The 27,490-nt window shown below is 43.3% G+C and overlaps 2 protein-coding genes across 3 annotated transcripts in view; both read right to left on the reverse strand.

The window, feature by feature from the left end:
• LOC139423123 (LHFPL tetraspan subfamily member 7 protein-like) overlaps positions 1 to 6,750 on the reverse strand; it is a 215,462-nt gene extending 208,712 nt beyond the window's left edge. Inside the window, exon 1 of the mRNA XM_071174792.1 lies at positions 5,897 to 6,750. Within this exon, the coding sequence (XP_071030893.1) occupies positions 5,897 to 6,214 (318 nt within the window). The 5' untranslated portion in view covers positions 6,215 to 6,750. The remainder of the gene's footprint in view (positions 1 to 5,896) is intronic.
• Positions 6,751 to 6,970: 220 nt separating this feature from the next.
• Positions 6,971 to 27,160, reverse strand: LOC139423105 (A kinase (PRKA) anchor protein 10). 2 transcript variants are annotated; one of them, XM_071174754.1, is made up of 15 exons: positions 26,947 to 27,160; positions 22,953 to 23,000; positions 21,633 to 21,818; positions 18,335 to 18,871; positions 17,862 to 17,960; positions 17,514 to 17,598; positions 15,607 to 15,730; positions 15,255 to 15,391; positions 13,896 to 14,040; positions 12,183 to 12,347; positions 11,833 to 11,945; positions 11,116 to 11,198; positions 9,422 to 9,474; positions 9,229 to 9,321; positions 6,971 to 8,936 (listed from the first exon to the last, which is right to left on the reverse strand). In XM_071174754.1, the coding sequence occupies exons 1-15, from the start codon at positions 26,966 to 26,968 to the stop codon at positions 8,931 to 8,933; spliced, it is 1,896 nt and encodes a 631-aa protein (XP_071030855.1). In that variant the 5' UTR covers positions 26,969 to 27,160; the 3' UTR covers positions 6,971 to 8,930. The 2 variants fall into 2 exon arrangements, with proteins under 2 accessions (XP_071030855.1, XP_071030856.1); XM_071174755.1 differs by lacking the exons at positions 6,971 to 8,936; positions 9,229 to 9,321; positions 9,422 to 9,474 and adding an exon at positions 10,964 to 11,016.
• Positions 27,161 to 27,490: the final 330 nt, after the last annotated feature.

Here is a 27,490-nt window from a genome sequence, read left to right on the forward strand (position 1 = left end):
TGAACCTACCAGGTACCACCCCAAAGCCGTAAACACGGGCACCCTCATGGATATCATCCTGACCAACTTGCCCTCTAAATACACCTCTGCTGTTTTCAACCAAGATCTCAGCGATCACTGCCTCATTGCCTGCATCTGTAATTGGTCAGGGGTCAAACGACCTCCACTCATCACTGTCAAACACTCCTTGAAACACTTCAGCGGGCAGGCCGTTCTAATCGACCTGGCCCGGGTATCCTGGAAGGATATTGACCACATCCCGTCAGTAGAGGATGCCTGGTTATTTTTAAAAAAAATGCCTTCCTCACCATCTTAAATAAGCATGCCCCATTCAAGAAATTTAGAACCAGCTTGAAAAAGCTAGCCCTCTCTCCAAACCTGACTGCCCTTAACCAACACAAAAACATTCTATGGCGTTCTGCATTAGCATCGAACAGCCCCCGTGATATGCAACTTTTCAGGGAAGTTAGAAACCAATATACACAGACAGTTAGAAAAGCCAAGGCTAGCTTTTTCAAGCAGAAATGTGCTTCCTGCAACACAAACTCAAAAAAATTCTGGGACACTGTAAAGTCCATGGAGAATAAGAACACCTCCTCCCAGCTGCCCACTGCACTGAGGATAGGAAACTGTCACCACCGATAAATCCACTATAATTGAGAATGTCAATAAGCATTTTTCTACGGCTGGCCACGCTGTCCACCTGGCTACCCCTACCCCGGTCAACAGCACTGCACCCCCCACAGCAACTCGCCCAAGCCTTCCCCATTTCTCCTTCCCCCAAATCCAGTCAGCTGATGTTCTGAAAGAGCTGCAAAATCTGGACCCTTACAAATCAGATGGGCTGGACAATCTGGACCATTTCTTTCTAAAATTATCTGCCGAAATTGTTGCCACCCCTATTACTAGCCTGTTCAACCGCTCGTATCGTCTGAGATTCCGAAAGATTGGAAAGCTGCCGCGGTCACCCCCCTCTTCAAAAGGAGGTGACACTCTAGACTGAAACTGCTACAGACCTATATCTATCCTACCCTGTCTTTCTAAGGTCTTTGAAAGCCAAGTTAACAAAGATTACCGACCATTTTGAATCACACCGTACCTTCTCCGCTGTGCAATCTGGTTTCAGAGCTGGTTATGGGTGCACCTCAGCCACGCTCAAGGTCCTAGACGACATCATAAACGCCATCGATAAGAGACATTGCTGTGCAGCCGTATTCATCGACCTGGCAAAGGCTTTCGACTCTGTCAATCACCACATCCTCATCAGCAGACTCGATAGCCTTGGTTTCTCAAATGATTGCCTCGCCTGGTTCACCAACTACTTCGCAGATAGAGTTCAGTGTGTCAAATCGAAGGGCCTGTTGTCCGGGCCTCTGGCAGTCTCTATGGGGGTGCCACACGGTTCTTAGGCCAACTCTCTTCTCTGTATACATCAATGATGTCGCTCTTGCTGCTGGTGAGTCTCTGATCCACCTCTACGCAGACGACACCATTCTGTATACTTCTGGCACTTCTTTGGACACTGTGTTAACAACCCTCCAGACGAGCTTCAATGCCATACAGCTCTCCTTCCGTGGCCTCCAACTGCTCTTAAATACAAGTCAAACTAAATGCATGATCTTCAACCGATCGCTGCCTGCACCTGCCCGCCCGTCCAGCATCACTACTCTGGACAGTTCTGACTTAGAATATGCGGACAACTACAAATACCTAGGTGTCTGGTTAGACTGTAATCTCTCCTTCCAGACTCACATAAAATATCTCTAATCCAAAGTTAAATCTAGAATCGGCTTCCTATTTTGCAACAAAGCGTCCTTCACTCATGCTGCCAAACATACCCTCGTAAAACTGACTACCTACCGATCCTCGACTTTGGCGATGTCATCTACAAAATAGCCTCCAATACCCTACTCAATAAATTGGATGCAGTCTATCACAGTGGCATCCGTTTTGTCACCAAAGCCCCATATACTACCCACCACTGCGACCTGTACGCTCTAGTTGGCTGGCCCTCGTCGCCTAACCCACTGGCTCCAGGTCATCTACAAGACCCTGCTAGGTAAAGTCACCCCTCATCTCAGCTCGCTGGTCACCATAGCAGCATCCACCTGTAGCACGCGCTCCAGCAGGTATATCTCTCTGGTCGCCCACAAAACCAATTATTTCTTTGGCCGCCGCTCCTTCCAGTTCTCTGCTGCCAATGACTGGAACGAACTACAAAATGACAAATTCTATCATTTAGCCCAAACAACTACCGCTTCCCCTACTGTATTTATTTTGCTCCTTTATACCCCATTATTTATATTTTTACTTCGCACATTCTTCCACTGCAAATCTACCATTCCAGTGTTTTACTTGCTATTTTGCATTTACTTCACCACCATAGCCTTTTTTTGCCTTTACCTCCCTTATCTCACCTCATTTGCTCACATCGTATATAGACTTATTTTTCTACTGTATCTGTTTGTTTTACTCCGTGTTGTTGTATGTGTCGAACTGCTTTGCTTTATCTTGGCCAAGTCTCAATTGTAAATGAGAACTTGTTCTCAACTTGCCTACCTGGTTAAATAAAGGTGAAATAAAATAAATAAATAAAATAGGCAGGTGTGCCTTTCCAAATCTTGTGTAATTATTTGAATTTACCACAATCAAGTCGTAGAAACATCACAAGGATGATCAATGGAAACATGATGCACCTGAGCTCAATGTGGAGTCTCATAGCAGTATCTGAATACTTATGTAAATAAGATATTTCAAATGGAAAAACAGATACATTTGCAAAAAAAAAAAAAAAAAATCTGTTTTCGCTTTGTCATCATGGGGTATTGTGTGTCGATTGCTGAGGATTTTTATTTAATCCATTTTAGAATAAGGCTGTAACGTAACAAAATGGAGAAAGTTAAGGGGTCTGAATACTTTCCAAAGGCACTGTATGTGCTTACATGCATACGTACAGTATGTGTATGTATATTTGTGTGTGTGTGTGTGTGAGAGAGAGGTCAATATTTTTTTATGGAGGGCAAGAGCATCAGCAGAATAATCTGCACACCAATGAGGGGTGTCTGCCTGGCGGGGGTGAAGCAGTGGTGGACCGTAACGTGTGCCTTATGAAACATTACTGGCCACTTCACCTTTATTAAATGGCCATGGGGGCGTGATGCTGGGATGCATGGGCCACCTTGATCACAGACGCATCTATGTACAAGAAGTACTTCACTCAGTCAGCGACTCCCTGTGATCAAGGTGGCCCATTACTGCCTGGCCGAAAGACAGAACAGGTAAGACTCCTCAGAAATGAGTCATAATAAAGATAAAATAAAATGTTATTTGTCACCTGCCTCATTAACAACAGGTGTAAACTAAACAGTGAAATGCTTACTTACAGGTCTTTCTCCAACAATGTTAAAGATTTTTTTTTAAAGGTACAAATAATTAAATACACAGTGAATAATGAATAACGAGTAAAAAATAACTTGGCTATATACAGGGAGTACCAGTAAGAGTCGTGTGCAAGGGCTATGAGGTAATTGAGGTAGCTATGTACATAGAGTAGGGGTAAAGTGGCTAGGCAACAGGATAGATAAGACAGTAGCAGCAGTGTATGTGGCGAGTGTGAAAGTGTGTGAGTATGGCATCAGTATGCATGTGTGTGTGTTGGGGTATAAGTATGTGTGAGTACAGTCCAATGTGTGTAAATAGAGTCAGTGCAAAGAAGTGTGTGTGTGTTGGGCAGTGTATGTACACTACAAGTATGTGCACACCCCTTCAAATTAGTGGATTCGGCTATTTCAGCCTCATTCATTGCTGACTGTCGTATACGCCCTGCTAGAGCTGAAATTTGACAAACTGACTTGTTGGAAAGGTGACATCCTATGACGGTGCCATGTTGAAAGTCACTGAGCTCTTCAGTACAGGCAATGTTTGTCTCTGGAGATTGCATGGCTGTGTGCTCGATTTTATAGAACTGTCAGCAACGGGTTTGGCTGAAATAGCCAAATCCACTAATTTGAAGGGGTGTCCACATACTTTTTTACATTTTTTTTTATCTCCCTTTCAAATGTTAATTTCTCCTCCTCATACATAATCATAACTTCTGGAGGTAGCTAGTGGGCAATTGCAGCTAGGGTTTTTCACAGCATGGTAGGGTGTCCAACTACCCTGCTCTTTCTAATCTAGAATGAAGTGAAGCGATTGAAGCACAGGATTGCTCCAAAGGAATGCTGGAGCGATGCAACTGGACTCCTGGGGGACACATGCTTCTGGCTGCCCCAGTCCCACAGTTGCAAATGAGAACTTACAGAATCACTAATTAATTTTGGCGGGGACTTAGCCAGCCTCAGTGAAATCTCTTGTTGATTCCATTTGACACAAGGTCCCATAGCTGTACCCCAGTCTTTTCTTAGTTCATGCCCTTGTTCTGCATTGAATGGACTTTAAAATGTTGAATAATAATGCTTTTTCTGACAGATTTTTGCTTGTTGAAGCGTTTTCAAAAGTGCATATCTGTTAATATATTAAAATTGGCATAACAAGAGGAGCATATCTGCCTGTCTCCCTCACAGTTTGTGACCCATTAAATACAGGATGAGCTCCCAAGTGGTGCAGCTGTCTAAGGCACTGCATCTCAGTGCAAGAGGCGTCACTACAGACCCTGGTTCGAATCCAGGCTGTATCATAACCGGCTGTGATCAGGAGTCTCATAGGGCTCACAATTGGCCCAGCATGGTCTAGGTTAGGGTTTGGCCGTCAATATAAATAAGAATTTGTTCTTAAACTGACTTGACTAGTTAAATAAAGGTTAAAATAAAAAAGTATATTAAAAAAAGCCCACTGACTGTAGGTGGAAGAATGTGTGATGCGAGAGCACAATAATCCCTACAATAATGTATTCTCACTCAACAACCTTTATTTAACTAACCCTTGCCCAGTCCCCCTTAGCTCCAACAAACAACTTCCCTTATAATAGTGATAAGTAACATAAGAAATGTCAAGGTCCTTATTGCCGTAGCTACCCCTCCCTGAGTGTACTGTACTACCTCTGTTTAGTCAAATAGTATCATAATGGCAGAATAGAAACCCAGATATCGTCCAGATATGATGCCAAACACATGCCCACATTAACCCCTCTGGGTCTGGGTAAACACTGATGGCACAAGACCCCTCTCCATCCACCCACCAGAAAGCTTGTTGCTGTGGAAGGTTAATGGGTTACTTCAGGAATTTGGCAATGAGGCATTATATCATCCCCATAGTCAGATGAACTCGAGGATACCACAAGTGTCCAATATGAAGGAAGTTAAGAGGTAGTTTTGCGAGCCAATACTAACTAGCATTAGCACAATGACTGGAAGTCTATGGGTATTTGCTAGCATAGACTAGCAGTCGTTGCACTAACGCTAGTTAGCAACTTACTTCAAACCGCACACAGACATAAAATGGTATCCACGAGTTGATCTGACTCTGGGGAAGCTTTGTCAACCGTTCTCACCTGAGTGGGGCAAGGAGCCTGGACCTTTCATCCTGACATAACTAACTCAATACCACCAGTTGACTTTATCATCTATAAAACAAAACTTAATGACTTTAGTTCAATCTTATTGATTGTGCATGCTGCCATGTCACTCACTACATTCGAATCCTGAAAAAACTCCATACAGTGATGCAGGAGCTATCATGATACTACTTCAAGTCCTCTCTCAATTATTAATGGCCTTATAAGGCAAAGGTGTATCATTGATGGTGCACATCACATACATCATGAACATGTATACCACTGAGGATTTCGGATGTAATTTGGATGTAAAACATGTAACATTGTATGCAACACCTAACTAAATTGTTACCGTAACACCTCCATTCAAGAAGCCTATGCATGTATGGTCAGTGAATTCCATACCTGCCACGAGCTGGACGGGATCTCGGAAAATTTTCCGAGTCCTCCGAAGGTGTAGCATCTGTACATATGGTCCAGGGACTCTGAGCAGTGCCAAAGTAAGCCGAAGCTCACCGAGTCCTTGTTTTTCAGATGGTCCTTGACAATCCATGCAGGGGATATAAAACTGAAACTACAGATAGCGACCAGAGCAGAGGACAGAAGGACCCAAAAGCAGCCCACACAACTGAACATCCTCGCAGCTTGGGGCAACGAGTAGCTCGGAGACAGCTCGATCCCAACCCCGGCTTCTTTCTTCTTCCGATCCAGCAACGAATGCATTTGGAGCACACACCCAGAAAAGATCAGCTGAAGCTCTCCCCCAACAAATATTACATCAACAGCCTCCTGAAGCAAGATAACGAGTTAATTTGTTATCCGTAAAGATTATTATTTAAAGGGATATTCCAGTGACCTAAACATCGGCTCCTGATTTCATAAAATTGTCAAACATGAGCACGTCTAGGTAAACAAGCTGCCACCTCAACAAGAAGTAATGACTACTTTAAATAGGCTATCCGCTACTATACTTGAGAATATAGAAATGTGAGTCACCGCAGAACACAAAAGATGTTTGTAACACGCACCCGAGACACAGATACGTAACTGTCAGTCCGTAGGATGGTCACCACCTGGAACTATCAAATACTCTATCGAATTTTACGCAAGAGATAAAAAAAAATAAACATATGGTTAGTGTTGCAGTTCTCTTTATCGGTCCGGTATTTGAGTCGCCGCGCTTTTTGCTCAGCAGCAGAAGCCGTGGTTTTGGTTAAGCGTGGTAACCAGTGGGCTTCACAACAAAAGTCTCCACATTGGCGCGCGCGTCACTGCGCGCTGTGAATACTCAGGTGGGCGTATCCCCATCAATGTTGTAAACCTTCCCTTGTGTCCTCATGTTGCTTAGGATATCAATTTTAGATTAGTGATATTAAACCATTACGCATACACATTTTACCAAAAAGAAGCAAACGTGCCCATATTTTACTGCAATTGTCTTTGGAAAACAATTAGAATATGTACAGTGAAATACAGTACTTACTGGAAAATACGTTTTTTTCCCTTCATTTAAACAAAATCAAAACCACTGAATATTACACACTTGATTATTGCTGATCATTCGCAGTTAGACATGTATCTTGCTCATTGACGTTACAATAGTCCACATTGCCCCCCACTGGTTAAACGGCATTGCAACAAGATAAATCGCATTTTGCTGTTTTAAAACGACTTTAGCTACAAATAGGCAGAAAAGTTTTATTGTACGATAGCCATAAAATATTTACAATAAAGTATTTCATACTGTACAACAAAATGGGGATAAAACAATTTTGATGCACAAAACTGCAGCATCTCTATGAACTTATTCAAAAGCCAACCACACACACTTGAAACACTGCACTGGGATGAGCACTAATTTGCTGAATTACAGGTTGCATCATTATCTTGCAATGCTAGAGGTTAAATACCCAAGTGCAATTAAGAACATGTTGGCCACAAACTAAGATCAGCCATCAAGCTAATGATAACTGAAATGGAGCCAAATCAATCCCCATGTTTGGTGGCAAACAAGATTTGCATTTTGTGCAGAGGATTGTGCCATTTTTCATCAGTGGTAGCACTTCTGTTCCTTCTAGTACTCTGCCAAATAAAAATAAAACTAATATATATATATATAGAAATCCAACACAATTTAAATATATTATAGATTACGTACACATACGTCAGAAAAACAATATTAGTGGTACATAGTACCAAGAGAGTCCTTTTCCACACATCTCAATGAGGTTCAAATCATAACAATATTAACATTATATTCAAAGAGTAGACTTTTCAATTGAACATTTGTAATTGAGATTTGCTTAGACATTGCTTTTGACAGTACATACAAAAAAAGAAAAGGTCAACAATCACCATTAAAAAAAAACTAACATGAATATATTGGGGTTAAAGAGAAATCTAAATATGTATAAAATTATATTGAGTAGAACGGAGTTGCTCTTTCTTTGCAACTGTAGAACTTCTTCTTCTACACAACAAGGAGTATTTATGCATTTGTCTTTGCTCTGTAATGACATGGACAAGGAGCCAGAGCTAGAGATGCATGTGGTTAGCTAGACCGCAAAATCAATATGGTCCATTCCAGTTTCACTGTAACATGTCTGACCAGCCCTCTACAGTACATTAGGGCACAGCTAGGAGGGCAAGACTACTCAACCTATCGTCATAGTAACCCACCCCACTGCCACAATACTCCAGGAGGGCCCAGGAATATTAGCAAGTTATGTATCAGCCGCAAATAAAAACTTTACAAAGCACCTACTGGTGGATTCCATCTTAAAATTGTACGTGTCACTCTGACCCCTTTCAAAGAGATTTCATTAAAAACAAGAAATAAGGAATGGGCATAAGGGCAAGAGGTGGTGGTGGTCTAAGGAGAGACGATGTGCAGGAATCAAGAGAGGAGTGGACAACCGAATCTTCTTAGTGATCGCTTTATGAAGGATGCTTCAGGTCCCTGCAGGCTCCCTCTTGGATGGCATGGTAACAGAGGTAACCATGGCAGGGCCGATGCTTTCTGAAGTGCTGCTTCTTCTGACAGCTCCCGTTCAGCCCCATTTTGTGTCATAGCTTGTCATCTCTCCTTCCCTAGAGAATTTGTTCTGGAAGGAAGTCTGGTACTCTGGTGCTCTTTGTGCCACTGCTTTGTTTTTCTTTTTCCTCTTCATTTATTCAGCGATGCCTTCATAGTGTTACAAACAGTTGGAAGGATGGATGATCTACTTCAAGTTTTTCCGCTCACTCACACACACCGGTACAAGTTAATGCAGGAGATCATGGAATGCATTTGTTCTTTGATCTCTATTGATGCGTTTCATCTTAAGGTAATTCCAGTGTACAGTTCATCACTGGACTAGGGGACGTGTCTGTCTGTCAGTCTGTCTCTATAGGGTGAGGGACGAGGGGAGTGACAATGCTTTGGTTCTCCACAGGAGGCTCATAACTGGGGAGAGAGATTGTCCATGTTTCATTGTCAATCATCATACAACAGTAAACGTGTCACAGGTGAGGAGTTATTTTCTATAGTTGACTATATAGTGGCATTTAAATGCAATGGCTTTGGACTGTCATGAATAGGAAACCAGAGCATACAGATATCCGTGACAATTACAAGGCATTTACAGAAATTGGGCCTGGCGAATTGTCTTCAATGCACTCAAGAGTTTGTACTTATCCAATGTGCAGTACACTTATCAAGAGTCCACCATGTTGTAGATTGAGTCAGACTGACTTACCTTGGTGGATTCGCCAGGACTGTCGTGGTGCGCCTGGTGTACGACATCATTGACGATCATTTTAGCGATCTTCCAGGCCATCTCCTCCTGGGCCTAAACACACATGTTACGATTCAAAGTGTTCATCAATCCTAGTGTTTGTTAGTTCAAACAGATTCAACACAAGAGGAGCTTGTTTTGTTGTTTTACATACCTCATCAGAGTTGCCTTGAACAAGTTTCTTCATGGCTAAAGAGAGCATGGAACCTGTGAGGAGAGAGTGGAAAATAGGGCAATGGTCACAAGGATGAGCCTCTTATCTATTGCTCCTCTGTAAGCTACTGGACATATGAGGTACATGAAAAATATATCACAGAACATAATTATCTTAGTATGTGATGTATGCATTTGGAGGAAACCGAGGGCTGGAAAAGCTGGTTTGTGATTAGAGCCATGAAATCTAGTACAAAAAAAAAAGTGTTTTACATATACAGTACAAGTTTAGTCCAGGGCTTATATCCATTTCCTCTATTCTCAGAGAATGTTCTCTTCTAAGAAATCCTAAATAATAGATTCTTGTTTTACTGTATAAGATCTAAAAGCACCTTGGGTTTTATTTGGGAGTGCCTCGCAAACTTCAAGCCACTATGATTGGGGTTAGGATAAGAAGGCAATACCCACACCATGGATGCCTAAGTGACATGGCACCAAAACCATACAAGCAACAATGAACAGTATAGAGAAAGAGCTACGAGTGAGGGAGACAGGCATATACACTATATGCACGAAACATTAAGGACACCGGCTCTTTCCATGACAGACTGACCAGGTGAACGCAGGTGAAAGCTTTGATCCCTTAGAGGTCACTTGTTAAATCCACTTCAAATCAGTGTAGATGAAAGGGAGACAGGTTAAATAAGGATTTTTAAGCCCTGCGACATGGATTTTGTATGTGTGCCATTCAGAAGGTGAATGGGCAAGACAAAATATTTCTGCGTTTGAATGGTGGTAGCTGCCAGATGCACCAGTTTGTGTCAAGAACTGTAACGCTGCTGGATTTTTCACGCTCAGTCACAGTTTCCGTGACACCCCTTAAAATGATTGGATTCTATTATTTCAGGGCACCTGTCGCTGACAGATGTGTGCCTTCAGAAACTATTCATTCCCCTTGACTCGTTCCACATTTTGTTGGGTTACAGCCTGAATTCAAAATTGATTATTTTTCTCACCCATCTACACTGAATACCCCATATGACTAAGTGGATACATTTTTTGAATAAAAAAATACAGAAATATCTAATTTACACAAGTATTCACATCTCTGAGTCAAAACTTTTAATAAGCACCTTTGGTGGTGATTACAGCTTTGAGTCGTCTTGGGGGTGTCTATCAGCTTTACACATCTGGATTTGGGGATTTTCTCCAATTCTTCCTTGCAAATAATTCTCAAGCTCTGTTACGTTAGACAGGGCGCAGCGGTGAACAGCAACAGATTTTCAATGGGATTCAAGTCTGGGCTTTGGCTGGGCCACTCAAGGTCTTTCACATTCTTGTTCTGAAGCCATTGCAGGGTTGCTTTGGTTGTATGCTTGGTGTCCTTGTTCTGTTGGATCATAAATATTCGACTCAGTCTAAGGACTTTTGCACTCTGAAGAAGGATCTCATCAAGGATTTGCCTGTATTTGGCTCCATTCATTGTTCCCTCTATTCTTACCAGTCTCCCAGTCCCTGAAAAGCATCTCCATAGCATGATGCTGCCACCACCATGCTTCACGGTAGGGTAATCATTTTATACATTTTGAATTCAGGCTGTAACAACAAAATGTGGAATGAGTCAAGGGGTTTGAACACTTTCTGAAGGAACTCTATAGCCTATAAATAATTGCCACATTAGTGTTTGCCTGTTACCTTTGGATTTCTTCACATCCGGTTCTGGTTCGGCTTCCCTGATAAACTGGCCCAGCTCGTTGACTTTCCCAAACGTCATTCTTCTGAACAGTGAGGGGACATAGCCAATGAAGTCATACATATAGGATGTTAATGGAGACAGCACCCTGTTACTAGCCTGGTCCCATATCAGTTTGTGTTGTATGGCCAACTCCTAATAGTCATAGTCATTTTGTCCCAGCACAAACAGATCTGAGACCAAGCTAATCTCTTACTGCAACTAGGACACTACCGGTGCTGCCTAAGGCCACACAAATCTCCTATATCAGCCTGTGTTGGGCCATTAGACTGCCATCAGAGCTGATTGTAATATAATGGGGATGACCTACAAATCTGCCATGTCACAGAGGACTGCACTGCAGTCTTTGAAAATATGTATTTGGAGCAGTTTAGTCACATCAATGGTCATTACACACTGGCCTACTTAGCTAGCATCAAAGAACTCTCTTGGGGAAATTACAGTAGTAAAATCAGGGCAGTTGAAGGGTAGCTATGGAGGAAATTTTGCACGATTATAAAAACAATTTTCACTCATTTTGTCCAGCAGAGAAACATGAAAATCCAAATCAAATATTTGAAATAGTAAATGTGGTTTACAGAGCCATTTGAGGTGACTGTACTGAGAGTGGTGAGAATAAGTAACTAAAGGAGGCCTGAGTAGGCTATGCAGAAACTCACCCAGCATAGGGGCGCTGGTACAGGGACTCTGGGTCCAGGCTGGCTATGTCCACTGTTATTGCTTCATCAAAGTTTTTCAAGATTTTTATTGCTGCCACCTTTTTGGCACCTTGCTGTAAGTGAAAAAATATATAATGATTTGCACATTTAGAGCAGAACTAGAGGGAAAATCTATCTATTTATGTTAAGTAAACAAATTAATACCCACTGACTATTGAACAAAAGGTATGAGTGCTACTGCTGTTGAACATAATTGATTTGAGTGCACTTAGACAATGAAAAGAGGAAAATGCCAGTAGAGCTAAAGTGAAAGTACAGGTTGTGAGCAGGTCAGGTGTGGGGTTATCTACCTGGGCTTGAGACCCCTCAGTTGTGTTGGTGCTGCGGTCAAGGTCAGAGGCCACGCCTTGCCCGGGAGCACTAGCCAGCACAAACTCATCCGCTCGGACAGAGTTGATAAGGTCACTCAGATACTTGTAGTAAAGGTTACTCGACAGGAAGCCTGGCATGTAGACCTGCGAGAAGAAATATGACATTAACAAAGCTAAACTTCAAAATGCCTTTCAGTCACAAAGGTCTTCCGTTTTCTCCAGAGCCTGACAAAGTGTTTCAACATCATCCCTAGCCTTGGCAACAAAGTCGTACCACTGAGACACACAGTGCATTCGGAAAGTATTCAGACCACTTGACATTTGGTTACATTACAGCCTTATTCTAAAATTGATTAAATTGTTATTTTCCCACTCAATCTTCAACACAATACCCCATAAAGACAAAGTAAAAACAGGCTTAGAAATATTTGCGAATGTATATAAAAAAAAATCTAACTGAAATATCACATTTGCATAAGTATTCAGACCCTTTACTCAGCACTTTGTTAAAACACCTTTGTCGGCGATTACAGCCTTCCGTCTTCTTGGGTATGACGCTACAAGCTTGGCACACCTGTATTTGGGGAGTTTCTCCCATTCTTCTCTGCAGATCCTCTCAGGTTGGATGGGGAGCGTCGCTGTACAGCTATTTTTAGGTCTCTCCAGAGATGTTTGATTGGGTTCAAGTCCGGGCTCTGGCTGGGTCACTCAAGGCCATTCAGAGACTTGTCCCAAAGCCATGTTGTCTTGGCTGTGGGCTTAGGGTCGTTTTCCTGTTGGAGGGTGAACCTTCGCCCCAGTCTGAGGTCCTGAGCACTCTGGAGCAGGTTTACATCAAGGATCTCTGTACTTTGCTCTGTTCATCTTTCACTCTATCCTGACTACTACTAGTCAGGATAGAGTGAAAGATGAACAGAGCAAAGTCCCTGCCACTGTAAAACAGTAAAACATCCCCACAGCACGATGCTGCCACAACTATGATTCACCGTAGGGATGGTGCCAGATTTCTTCCAGACGTGACGCTTCTCATTCAGGCCAAAGTGTTCAATCTTGGACCAATCAGACCAGATAATCTTCTTGTTTCTCATGGCTGTCATGTGCCTTTTACAGACAGGTGTGTGCCTTTCCAAACCAAGTCCAATCAATTGAATTTACAACAGCTGGACTCCAATCAAGTAGTAGAAACATCAAGGATGATCAATGGAAACAGGATACACCTGAGCTAAATTGAGTCTAATAGCAAAGGGTCTGAACACTTATGTAAACAAGGTATCCGTTTAAAATAAAAATAAAAATATATAAATTATGGGGTATTGTGTGTAGATTGATGAGGAAAAAATATAATTGAATCATTTTTTAGAAAAAGGCTGTAACGTAACAAACTGTGGAAAAAGGGAAGGGGTCTGAATACTTTACGAATGCACTGTATCTATGGCTCTGGTACCACTACCTTCAATAACCACAAAGGCCTGTCATTGATAATCTAAGCCTCATGGTCTTAATCTAAGCCTCATGGTCTCAATCTAAAGGAGTTCCCAAAAGTAAATCATTTTGACGTGTAATTTCTGTTTTGTTTTTCTGGCTGAATTCCAGGTGATTTTACAGTGGTGAGTTTGCAGTGACCGCTGTGTGTTTCCTATATGTTGTCATATGTATTTGGCCCAGGTAACTGGGTGACCTACGACCCCTCACCTTTTCCATGGTGGTCCAGGCCTGTCTGAGAGGAGTGGTGAAGCAGTCAGGTAGAGGCCCTCCCTCCCGGCAGATATTAGACTCTATCTCCATCCGCACAGAGTCATCAAAACCCAGCGGGTTGGTGGCTTGGAGTGAGAAATACCTGGGGAGGAAATAGATGAGATCATTATTAAACTGGTTCTCAAATAAACAAGCCAGGCTGAGTAATGTGGAGGTGGTTGCCCTTTACACTTATACCAATATACGGTTGAAAATTGAAGACTTGGGCAGTGATAAATGCTTAAATTGGAACGCAGGGCTGTCAAAGTTTTGCTATACAATACGTCAGAACTTAGGCTCTGTGCTTCAAAGCACTGTATGGGTTTTGACTGACAGTCATTCTGAACTTGAGCACCTCACGTGACATGAGGTTTGTTATTTTATAACTTAGTCATGCTAGCAATAGAACAGGCTTTCAATTGATGCCCATCTGACCCAGATTACGATTTATAAATTGACCATTTTTGGATTGCGTAAACAACAGTAATTGTGTGATGGTGTGGATGCAGGGCTGTGTTACAAACAAAACCGTTACAAGTGTGCTTGCGCTAGTTCCTCAACGGCAGAGCTAGGAGAGCTAAAAATGTTTTACTTAGGAACTGTGCTTGCAGACACCAGTTAGTCCTCTCACTCAAACCCTTGTAATTTGTATGTCTTATGTTGCAACTACCCCACATTTTTCTAGAATATTGTGATATGATACTGAATGTTTCCAGAGTATTTTCAGATCATATTATCAAACAAATGTGACAAAAAGTACAATAAATGTAAAACAGTACAACAGTGTAATGTTTGGATTCAGTCTTGTGAACGGTTGTGTTCTCACCTTTGGTCTAATAATTGCCATATAATCTCCAAACTGTTCCTTTTCTAAGATAGTGTGAAGGCATAGGTAGTGTGAAGGCATAGGTAGTGTGAAGGCATAGGTAGTGTGAAGGCATAGGTAGTGTGAAGGCATAGTTAGTGTGAAGGCATAGGTAGTGTGAAGGCATAGGTAGTGTGAAGGCATAGGTAGTGTGAAGGCATAGGTAGTGTGAAGGCATAGGTAGTGTGAAGGAAAAGGTAGTGAAGGCAAATATAGTGTAAATAGATGTCTTAGGCACACCAATACGTTTACTGGCCTAGAGTACTTAAAACCGCTGAACAGAGCGCCGGCCGCAATTTGCAAACCAAGCATGCATTGATTTTACATGTAGAACAGTGTGAAAATGTCGTCAGTCAGACGTCTACAGCGGGTGGTCTCTCAAAAACAGCGCACTGAACGATCGGCAGACAAACGCTAGATCCCTATTCGGTGAGATGTGTGTGAGCAGTTACTTGTCGTAAAGGATCATGGCGTCATTCTGGGCCTCCAGGCCGTCGTACTGGCCAGCCTTAGCAGCCAGCTGGTCCTGGAAGTTATCTGCTGCCAGCCAGAACTGCAGGACATTCACAGCGTCCTCCTTTTCCATGTACTGGGGAGACACACAACATACTAGCTTTATTACCAATGACACTTCTATTAACACCTACCATATGACACTAATGTGGAATAGAATAGAGAATAACAGAAGAGATACAAACACCACCAGTACCACTAATGAGTAAAACACCTATGATTGAACTTGATAAACTGTGGCTGTGTATATTTAATAGCGAACAACAGTAACATCAGTTGTGTTGCTCTTACCTCAGAGAAGTAGAAGAGGGCCGACTCACAGAATAAGATGTCTGCCAGGAACACAGAGCCACTTGTCAACACTTCGATCTGGTACTTACAGAAATGATGGCTGCGCAAGAATTCACTAAAGTGCCTGGGAAATATAGATTATACAGTTGAAGTCAGAAGTTTACATACACCTTAGCCAAATACATTTAAATTCAGTTTTTCACAATTCCAGACATTTAATCCTCGTAAAAATTCCCTGTTTTAGGTCAGTTAGGATCACCACTTTATTTTAAGAATGTGAAATGTCAGAATAATAGTAGAGAGAATGATTTATTTCAGCTTTTATTTCTTTCATCACATTCCCAGTGGGTCAGAAGGTTACATACACTCAATTAGTATTTGGTAGCATTGCCTTTAAATTGTTTAACTTGGGACAAACGTTTTGGGTAGCCTTCCACAAGCTTCCCACAATAAGTTGCGTGAATTCTGGCCCATTCCTCCTGACAGAGCTGGTGTAACTGAGTCAGGTTTGTAGGCCTCCTTGCTCACACAAGCTTTTTCAGTTCTGCTCACAAATGTTCAAGAGGATTGAGGTCAGGGCTTTGTGATGGCCACTCCAATACCTTGACTTTGTTGTCCTTAAGCCATTTTGTCACAACTTTGGAAGTATGCTTGGGGTCATTGTCCATTTCGAAGACCCATTTGTGACCAAGCTTTAACTTCCTGACTGATGTCTTGAGATGTTGCTTCAATATATTCACATAATTTTCCTTCCTCATGATGCCATTTATTTTGTTAAGTGCACCAGTCCCTCCTGCAGCAAAGCACCCTCACAACATGATGCTGCCACCCCTGTGCTTCACGGTTGGGATGGTGTTCTTCTGCTTGCAAGCCTCCTTTTTACTCCAAACATAACAATAGTCATAGTCAACAGTTCTATTTTTGTTTTATCAGGCCAGAAGACATTTCTCCAAAAAGTACAATCTTTGTTCCCATGTGCAGTTGCAAACCATAGTCTGGCTTTTTTATGGACGTTTTGGAGCAGTGGCTTATTCCTTGCTGAGCAACCTTTCAGGTTATGTCGATATAGGACTCGTTTTACTATGGATATAGATAATTTTGTGCCCGTTTCCTCCAGCATCTTCACAAGGTCTCTTGCTGCTGTTCTGGGATTGATTTGCACTTTTCGCACCCAAGTATGTTCATCTCTAGGAGACAGAACGCGTCTCTTTCCTGATCAGTATGACGGCTAAGTGGACCCATGATGTTTATACTTGCATACTATTGTTTGTACAGATGAACGTGGTACCTTCAGGCGTTTGGAAATTGCTCCCAAGGATGAACCAGACCTGCGGAGGTTTATCATTTTTTCCCTAGGTCTTGGCTGATTTATTTTGATTTTCACATGATGTCAAGCAAAGACGCACAGAGTTTGAAGGTAGGCCTTGAAATACATCCCCAGGTACACCTCCGATTGACTCAAATGATGTATATTAGCCTATCGGAAGCTTCTAAAGCCATGACATTTTCTGGATTTTTCCAAGCTGTTTAAAGGCACAGTCAACTTAGTGTATGTAAACTTCTGACCCTTATAAGTGAAATAATCAGTCTGTAAACAATTGATGGAAAAATGACTTGTGTCATGCACAAAGTAGATGTCCTAATAGACTTGCCAAAACTATAGTTTGTTAACAAGAAATTTGTACCTAAGTGTATGTAAACTTCCGACTTCAACTGTATCTGGTCACATTTACATTTATGATCTAGGAGTGGATTAGTGTATTACAGAACAGAGGTAAAACTTTCATCCTAGGAGAAAAATAATGAAAACTAAAGAAAAACACTGGGCACTTTACATTAACTAATTGAATAAATCAATCTTTCAATGGATACGAAAACAGGAAGATTGGAACAAAAAAAAAACGTACTGTTGTTCCATGATGGAGAAGACGACAGACTGTGCAATGACGAAACAGTTTGGGTCCACCAGTCCATCCTCCCCACAGATTTTAGCTGTCAAAAAATGACAAAAAAACAGTCAATCACACAACCGATTATCAAGCATCCACAAAATAGTTATCCCGAAACCAAGTTAAATATACTGAGATGATTACAGCTGATTTGATCTTTAACGTTGGTTGCAACATTCTTACTAGGTCTTACATTCTTAGGAATGCATACAGTACTCAAAGTTCTGATACAGTACTCATTCAGTGACTGCAATGTCTTAAGAGTCAAAGTCTCATACTAGGCGGCAATCAGGACTCATTTCTTACCGACTATGTCGTTTCTGAGCTGTTCTGTGATGGGGATGGGCCTAGCAGCGTCTGGAGAGATGTACTTGGTGAAGATGCTCACTGCATCTCTCTCTATACCTACAACACACAGGAGGAGAAGATGTTTAACAGTCAGCCACATGCGTCATAAACTGTGTACAACTCAGATATTACCTCCAATGTGCAATTAAAACAAATTAACGTCATTATTCTGACAGTCAGTTGTTTCACACGGTGGAAATACGAACAAATATAGTGAATATACTAGCCTTCTCTAGTCAGTGAGTTATACAGGCCTATAAATAAATGATAAAGACAAGCCCAACACACAAAAGGAGTTTGAGTACAGCCATAGAGTCTCTGAAACATGCACCACCAGTCGGCTCGAAGAGACTCCAGGCTACTTACTTAACCTTTATCTATGCAAGTAAATTATGAACTGATTCTTTACAATTACAACCAGTCAAACGTACTCTTCATGAGCTTGTCTGAAAGCTCCTTGAGGGCGTTGGTGGACTGCAGCTTGAATGACGTCCCTGTCCTGTAGGAGGGCTGTCTGGTGGGGGTGTCTGCTCTGCTGGGAGTGCCAGGCCTCTGGTCCACCACAGAGCTGAAGGAGTCCCTGTGGACGAGCTGCACTGTGGGGCCTTCACTACTGTTACTGTTAGCGTCCTGGGGGCTGGGGGTAAGCGGGCGTGAGGAGGAAGGCCTGGGGATGGAGTGTAGGTCCATGTCTGAGTGGGATGAGGGGTCGGGGGAGACGGGGGGGGAGGCGGGCTCGGCTAGGGAGCTGTGTTTGACTGAGTTGAGGCTGTGGGCCCGGACCCGAGACCAGCTGGTGGAGCGAAAGCTCTCTGCCTCCAGCCAGAAGCAGACCAGGTGGTCAGCCCCGCGGGCCTCCTGGAACTGGATGTAGTAGGGCATGGCCACGTTGTCCCGCAGAATCTGATCCACCGTCTTAGACAAGCGTGAACGCGTCTCAGAGGCCAGGTAGTTCACACTAGAGCGCCCTGAAACACACAACCATACAGTATAATAACACTGGACCCCCCTGAAAGACACAATCAACCAATCAATCAAATGTCATTATAAAGACCTTTTTACATCAGCAGTTCTCACAAAGTCTTTAACAGTAACCCTGCCTAAACAACCACAGCATTCTGAATAAAACCATACACAATCAATAACAAAAGAGAATACTTACAAAAAAAATATTTAAAAAACCTATTTAACTATGGCACATTTCCTGGGTCACATGACCAGAGAGGCCATATGAACGACTGACTGAAGCCTGGCTGGGGGCCTCCAATTACATAATGGACTAAAGTTGGAGCACTAAACAGTGAGCTGACTGAGGTGTTTTGTGATAAGTGTTGTGTATTCCTGGTATCAGCTCCAGAGTTGGCAGGCTGCCACGGAAGCTTAGCTCTCTCTCGCTCCGTGCCCCCCCCCCTCCCGCTCTCTCGCTCCCCTCCCGCTCTCTCGCTCCGTGCCCCCCCTCCCTCTCTCTCGCTCCGTGCCCCCCCTCCCGCCCCCCTCCCTCCCTCTCTCTCACTCCGTGCCCCCCCTCCCTCTCTCCTGTCCAGGAGCTCACGCCCGCTGAGTCCTGTCTGGGGTCCAGTCAGTGCAGTATACACTGCATTCGGAAAGTATTCAGACCCCTTGACGTTTTCAGCATTTTGTTACGTTACAGACTTGTACTATAATGGTTCTAATAGTTTTTTTCATCAATCTTTACACAATATGCCATAATGACGAAGAAAAAAACTTGGCACACCTGTATTTGGGGAGTTTCTCCCATTCTTCTCTGCAGATCCTCTCAAGCTCTATCAGGTTGGAGGGGGATCATTAATGCTCCACTATTTTCAGGTCTCTCCAGAGATGTTCCATCAAGTTCAAGTCCGGGCTCTGGCTGGGCCACTCAATGACATTCAGAGTCTTGTCCAAAAGCCTCTCCTGCTTTGTCTTGGCTGTGTACTTAGGGTCGTTGTCCTGTTGGAAGGTGAACCTTTGCCCCCAGTCTGAGGTCCTGAGCGCTCTGGAGCAGGTTTTCATCAAGGATCTGTACTTTGCTCCATTCACCTTTCCCTTGATCTTGACTAGTCTCCCATTCCCTGGCGCTGAACACATCCCAACAGCATGATGCTGCCACCACCATGCTTCACCGTAGCAATGGTGCCAGATTTATTCCAGACGTGACGCTTGGCATTCAGGCCAAAGTTCAATCTTGGTTTCATCAGACCAGAGAATGTTGTTTCTCATGGTCAGAGTCCTTTAGGTGCCTTTTGGAAAATTCCAAGCGGGCTGTCATGTGCCTTTTACTGAGGAGTTGGTTCCGTCTGGCCACTCTACCATAAAGGCCTGATTTGTGGAGTGCCGCAGAGATGGTTGTCCTTCTGGAAGGTTCTCCCATCTCCACAGAGGAACTCTAGAGCTCTGTCAGAGTGACCATTGGATTCTTGATCACCTCCCTGACCAAGGCCCTTCGCCCCCGATTGCTCAGTTTGGCCGGGTGGCCAGCTCTAGGAAGAGTCAAACTGCTTCCATTTAAGAATGATGGAGGCCACTGTGTTGTTGGGGGAACTTCAATGCTGCAGACATTTTTTGGTACCCTTCCCCAGATCTGTGCCTCGACACAATCCTGTCTCGGAGCTCCACGGACAATTCCTTCATCCTCGTGGCTTGGTTTTTGCTCTGACAACTGTGGGACATTATATAGACAGGTGTGTGCCTTTCCAAATCATGTCCAATCAATTGAATTTACCACAGGTGGACTCAAATCAAGTTGTAGAAACATCTCAAGGATGAGCAATGGAAACAGGATGCACCTGAGCTCAATTTCAAGTCTCATAGCAAAGGGTTTGAACACTGTTTTTATTTTTAATACATTTTCTAAAAAAAAAAACTAATTCTGGGGTAATGTGTGTAGATTCATTTTTTTATTTAATCCATTTTAGAATAGGGCTGTAATGTAACAAAATGTGGAAAAAGTCAAGGGGTCTGAATACTTTCAGAATGCACTGTAGTGTTGTCACCCTACTCTACTGCATTCCCAGGCCAGGCCTCAAAGATACACCACTGGTTCAACCACCCCCTCCCTCTGACTCACCGGTAACTAAAGGACCTGTCCCAACAGGTGTTGTTACTCACCATGTCATAAACAATACTGGTGTAGCTGGCTGCTGTAGCACTATAAAACAAGTTCCTGATATCCACCCACTAATGAACTGCTTGATTTAAATAGCCTACATCTTCAGAGGGAAGACGATTTAGGGAATTCTTATGTATCGTACTTAGGGCACAGCAAGCTTCTCAGTACGACATATACATTATAAGTAGGACCAGGAGTTTTACCAGGCCATGTGTTCACTCAGGAAAACCTCTGGGCCATACTTATGCGTCATACTAAAAAGCGTTGCTGGTAGCGTGCTGGTTGGTCAAAATGCTAACCCATGCATGAAGCTGGAGCGAGTGCGTCGCAGGATTAGCCTGGCCGGTTGGCAGTTAAACACAGCAGCACCATGTCCACTAGCCACCATTATCATTTTGTATCAACTCACTCATACATGAGCACGCACGATCCAGTCAAAGGGACAGGATTTAAAGCGAAAGAGCTCATCCATTCAAATCAATCTAAATCACCGATCTAGGATCAGTTTAACCTTTTCAATCATAATGACCTAATCCCAGATCAGAACTGCTACTCTGAAACACTTGTTAATACACGCCATGAAAACTAAGACAAATCAATGGAGGACTGGAGGTACATACCGAGATCCCCAAAGTGTGCAGCCTCCATGTGGATGGGCTGTTTCTTGAGGATTGCTGTGCGTCCGCGGGCGAAGGAGTCCATGTTGGCAGAGATGGCATTGATAGCCACATGGCTGGGCCCCGCCGCCTCCAGGATGGCATGATGGTTCCTGAGGCTCAGGGAGGGGGACTGGGGGCTCGTTGGGGCTACAGGGGAGGAGGAAAGGAGGATGGTTGAAAAGAAATAGGTATCTTAATTCCTTTGATCAACACAGTCAATGTAGGCTTAACTTTCTAGATGACAGAAACCCACAACATCAACAACCTGTTATGGTCCTGAAAAAGGACTTATAGTGATCCTGTACATTAATGTCTCCAGTTAGAGCTCAGAGGGTGCTGTGACCTTTTATGAAACACTGTGGTGCGGGAGACTTATTCAGTTTTAACTTATTAAAAAAGGTCACTGTGAGCCTGTCTGAAAAGGGAAAATACTTCACGGCTATCTCTCTAGCAACTCTTAAACCAAAGTCTCAACTTCAGCTACAATTACTGCCTGGTATACACTGAGTTCACCAAACATTAGTAACACCTTCCTAATATTGAGTTGCACCCATTCCTTTGCCCCCAGAACAGCCTATATTCGTCTGGGCATGGACTCTACAAGGTGTCAAAAGCGTTCCACAGTGATGCAGGCTGACTTCAATGCTTCCCACAGTTGGGTCACGTTGGCTGGATGTCCTTTGGGTGGTAGACCATGTTTCCAATTACTGCCTGGTATCACCTGGATTAACATTACCAGTCTATATTTTATTTTAACTGACTTGCCTAGTTAAATAAAGGTAAGAACAAATTCTTATTTTCAATGACGGCCTAGGAACAGTGGGTTAACTGCCTGTTCAGGGGCAGAACAACAGATTTGTACCTTGTCAGCTCGGGGGTTTGACCTTGCAACCTTGCGGTTACTAGTCCAACACTAACCACTAGGCTACCCTGCCGCCCCATATCATGGAAAGAGCAGGTGTTCTTAATGTTTTCTATACTCAGTGATGTGTCTTATTACCTACATCAATCAATTCTCTCTCAGAATATTTACAGAAATAATAACTACAAATATAATTAGGAAGAATGATTAAAAAGGGAAAGCTCAGAGGGAAATACCGGTACCTTCAAAAAGGTGTGAGGGAACACAGCACTGCAACTAAAGAGGCACTTGACTGCTTTCAAAGAACATCCAACAAGGGCCTTCCTCTATTTTCAGGGCTTCTCAAAAATGAAACATCAGGTGGCAGCAGCACATCACTGCAATTCATAATTTCAGAGCGTTAGTAGTGTGGTACCCACCTCTATTGACTTTAGCATCAACTGGTCGCTCAGGTTCCTTTCCTTTGGCTGTGGGTCAAAAAAGAATACATAGCACTGTAATTAGAGCAGGCTCTAACATTTGATTCGCAATACAGGGGGAGATCAGTGACTGGAATATTGGGCCTAGAGTCATTGTAGGGTAAAGCAATAGGGATGATGCGGTGTCACTGAAAAAGCACTCACTAAACTATCCAGTTACATAACGGTCTAGGCCTGGTCGGGAAACAGATATGCCTGTGACAGTGATAACCATGTCTGTTCAGCAAACACTCATGCACAGATCCTCACTGTCACACACAGATAACATACGGAGAGAGAAACTAGCTACTTGTGTGTGGCTCCTAAAAGGAATAAAACAGAGTTATTCTTCACATTGAAGCTTGGCTGCCATTTTACAAGGCGTGTTTATTGACTGCAGTGGCCTTGGTCTATCAGCTCGAGTGTCACAGCAGAGGCATTTTCCCCACTTCGTTGTCATGTTACTGCAAAATACTCTCATCACCATAGTGAACAGTCTGGAAACAATGTCCTGTTTTTTTACACATTTCAGTCCTCCTGTTACATGAAGTAACAGAAATCACCTGGTTACAATAGTGTGGTGAAACGGAACCTTCTGCGCATGACACAAGGAGTCTTTCTGAGGCTCTTTCAGTTGTCAGTGGAGTGGGTCAGCAGATAGGGGCTGGTCTGTGTAGGGCAGGCCTCAGGGGGAAGGATGGAAACCTATTTTTCATTACAGAGGCATCCTATGGTGAGCATTTATAATTTCATTTGGTATATAAATTGGTGTCTACATATGATTGTTATCATCATAAGTTCATATTATCCATGGTTTGTGGCACTGTAGGCCTAATACTTTACAGTAGCTATCAAGACAAGTGTGTGTGTGTTACTAGCCCAGGAATCAAGGTTTATAGTTTGGCCTAGTAATTTTCATGCAATAATATTTGCTTGAATCTCTTTGGACCACAATCCCAAGGTAAATACTGAGTAGCCAAGAGACATTTAACACAATTAGCTTAAGTCAATCCTTTAACTTTTTGGGCAACCTGACCAAATTCACATTGAAATGTAAATTATAGATCTGTCACTCATAGAAAACAAGTCTAAGAAGCGGTAGCAAGTTTTAGAAGCGGTCTGTGTGTGCTATTTCTATGGGTTTAGTTGGTACAATGATTCTCTACCCTATAGTTGCTTGTTTTGTCACATAAACTGAAATTAGACAAACTATTTGAATTTTAGCAACCAGGAAATGGAGGAGCGATTTCGGCATAGTACATCTATCAAGCACTTGAAAGGTAAGTTGTAGTAAGGTGCATCATTAGGTCATGAGTTTGGGTCCTGCTTTGCACGGCATAGCTCTTGATCATGATTCAAGAGTCATTGGATGAAGGCGTCTTCTGTAGGGGGGAGTTGTGTTAAGAGCCGCGGCGCTCGGTCTGAACATTAACACGCATTGCTTGCAGTACAGTTTTGGAAGCACAAGGACCTCATCTTTCATGTTGGTGAGAAATCATTTTAAATTGATACACACCTTTATAGGGGTAGGGTTCCCACATGGCCATATTTCCATGTTACAGCACTTGTTTACAGAACACAGACAAAAGACAGAGTGGATGGCATCCCGAGTGGCACAGCGGTCTAAGGCACTGCATCGCAGTGCTAGAGGCGTTACTACAGACCCGGGTTCATTACTTGGCTCATCGCACTCTAGCGACTCCATGTGGCTGGCCAAGTGACTGCAGGCTGACCCCGTTCGCCAGTCATTAAATTGACTCTTCCGAGCCCCTTGCAGCGATAAGACAAGATCGAAAACTGGGGACAAAAAGTAAAATACAAAAAAATACGAGTGAACTACCAGTGCTCATTAGGTATCTGAGTCTCCGAACACCTGTGTGAACGGAAGACTGACACCACAAAGTGATGTCACTGAAAAATACTGTCGGCTGCCACTGTGTTAAATCCAGTATTAAAACAGTGTACAGTAAGTGTGTATTTTGTATTTGTGAAATTATTTTGATGTGATGTGGAAGTAGATTGACTGTATGTTTGTTTATTCCATGTGCAACTGTGTTGTTGTTTGTATCGCACTGGTTTGCTTTATCTTGGCCAGGTCGCAGTTGTAAATGAGAACTTGTTCTCAACTAGCCTACCTGGTGAAATAACATAAAACAATTTAAAGATTGATTTATCTTTCTAGAACCATACTGCAATTGAGAATCGATTCACGTTTAGGTGGAGTATTTGGCTGTTTTGGCTTCCAGAGCCAATTTGCCATTTAAAAACATGTGCATGTGGGCATTCCTGCATGTGCAGGCACCCCCTCGTTTTTCTTCTATTGGCACTACAGAGGGTAGTGCGTACGGCCCAGTACATCACTGGGGTAAAGCTGCCTGCCATCCAGGACCTCTACACCAGGCGGTGTCAGAGGAAGGCCCTAAAAATTGTCAAAGACCCCAGCCGCCCCAGTAATAGACTGTTCTCTCTACTACCACATGGCAAGCGGTACCGGAGTGCCAAGTCTTGGACAAAATGGCTTCTCAAAAGTTTTTACCCCCAAACCATAAGACTCCTGAAAAGGTAATCAAATGGATACCCAGACTATATGCATTGTGTGCCCCCCCAACACCTCTTTTTACTCTGCTGCTACTCTCTGTTCATCATATATGCATAGTCACTTTAACCATATCTACATGAACATACTACCTCAAATCAGCTTGACTAACCAGTGTCTGTATGTAGCCTCCCTACATATAGCCTGTCTTTTTACTGTTGATTTATTTCTTTACCTACCTATTGTTCACCTCATACCCTTTTGCACTATTGGTTAGAGCCTGTAAGTAAGCATTTCACTGTAAGGTCTACCTACACCTGTTGTATTCGGCGCACGTGACAAGTAAACTTTGATTTGATTTTAAGCTAGGACAGGCGGGAAGCGTCTGTATGTGGCGTTAACATTAGATGCCAGCCGCCAATAAGCACCACAGAAGAAGGGGCAGAAGCGACAACGGTTGCTAGCTAGCCGTATACCTGTAGACAGTGTCCATGTCCCGCCTGTCGGGCACTGTTTTCCCGCAGTGCTGTTAACGATGGCAAAGGCAGGTTTTCGGTAGGCAGGTGCGAAAAACACTGTGTGCTAGTCCGATACACAGCAGAATGGGCGACACAGTGTGCTAGTTAGCTAGCCAACACAAGGTGTTGCCCCAGCTACCCACCTGCTGTGCTTGCCGCAGGCGGGGGCAAACGGTAGACAGGAGGCGGGGCGACACTGTGTGCTAGCGAAGGGAGGAGTGGAGGCGATGGGAGGAGAGGAGAAGGTTCATTCAGGAACCAATGGGATGTTCGAGGCGCAGCCTTACTGCAAATGGAATGCCCACATGCAGGAATGCCCTGAATTGCGGGCTGCAGTTGCACACTATTGCTTTAACCAGAACATGTGAGGTCCTTGGACTAACGAGTAAAGTTAGGCTCATTTAGTCCAATAATGGCCTATCCATGGGGCATAGCAGACTGGCATGGAAGACAGACAAACTAAAGAAACATGTATGTGGCATTATTAGCTAACACATCACCAAGTGAAAGGCGACGGTGTGGATAGTTAATACCCAATCTAATGTGCATTGTCCAAGAATGAATTGAGATAGATCATGGATGCTAGTTAGGTCTGAACATCAGCTAGCGATTTAAGTGGCAAACGCTATTGAGAAGGAAAACTGGATTAGTTTGCTAACATAGATTTGAGATCATCTGGCTGCTTGTTGTATTTCTTCAGATTTGAAAGAGATAAATGTATTTGCTAAATAATCCATCTTTCTCCAACGGATATTTGTCGAAGGCCTTGACTTGACACAGACCTGTCAAGCGCATTCTCATCTCAGTCATTAGCCATCGAGCATTTCTCAACCTCTCCCGCAAGCCTCTTCTTTGCACCCTTCGGCTTGCGCTAGCTGGCTAGGCTAGCATACTTCCTTACCTTTCCTCCTGAAAAACGACATGACGATTTTCACGCTCTGAATGTATCCTCAGCTCAATGACAACATCCCGTGGATTCCCGAGTCCCTTCATTCACATGCATCGACTCTAGACAACTGAAATGGGTGCATTTGCAACCGACTGGACTGTTATATCCAACATTTCCCCATTCTGAAACCAGTGGCCATATTGTCAATACGTCTCACTTCCGGACTGATGCTGCAGCAGCATTGTGGGAAACTTGCATTGTTTGCTAGTGACAGCAGAGGGCAATAGCCACAAGGAAGATATTATCAGGGGGGAAGTTAGGTGGTACGGCATCCAGGCAATATAAATAGTGAGGGTATGCTGTACCGGTAAAATGTGCGCCTATCACAATTACAACAACATGACCAAAAAGCTATACACCAGCTCCATGAAAAATGTGCCAATTGACTGGAAACCGGGTGGTATACGCTCCAAATTGCGTTGTGGTTTGAGGAGAACACTTACATTTTGCCAAGGGGAGATGAGTGGCTGAGATGCTGGTGGACAAGGTGGAGGTG

The sequence above is a fragment of the Oncorhynchus clarkii genome, chromosome 12 (genome assembly GCF_045791955.1).
Source record: "Oncorhynchus clarkii lewisi isolate Uvic-CL-2024 chromosome 12, UVic_Ocla_1.0, whole genome shotgun sequence".
Classification (NCBI taxonomy): Eukaryota; Metazoa; Chordata; class Actinopteri; order Salmoniformes; family Salmonidae; genus Oncorhynchus; species Oncorhynchus clarkii.

Bases quoted from the DNA above. Each gene is read 5' to 3' on its own strand.
- LOC139423105 (XM_071174754.1), bottom strand. From the start codon at position 26,968: ATGTCGTTTTTCAGGAGGAAAG. The intron at 23,001-26,946 runs GTAAGGAAGTAT...TTTGACCCACAG, and splicing joins GTCGTTTTTCAGGAGGAAAG to CCAAAGGAAAGGAACCTGAG. The intron at 17,599-17,861 runs GTAAGAAATGAG...ATTTTTTGACAG, and splicing joins GCTCAGAAACGACATAGTCG to CTAAAATCTGTGGGGAGGAT.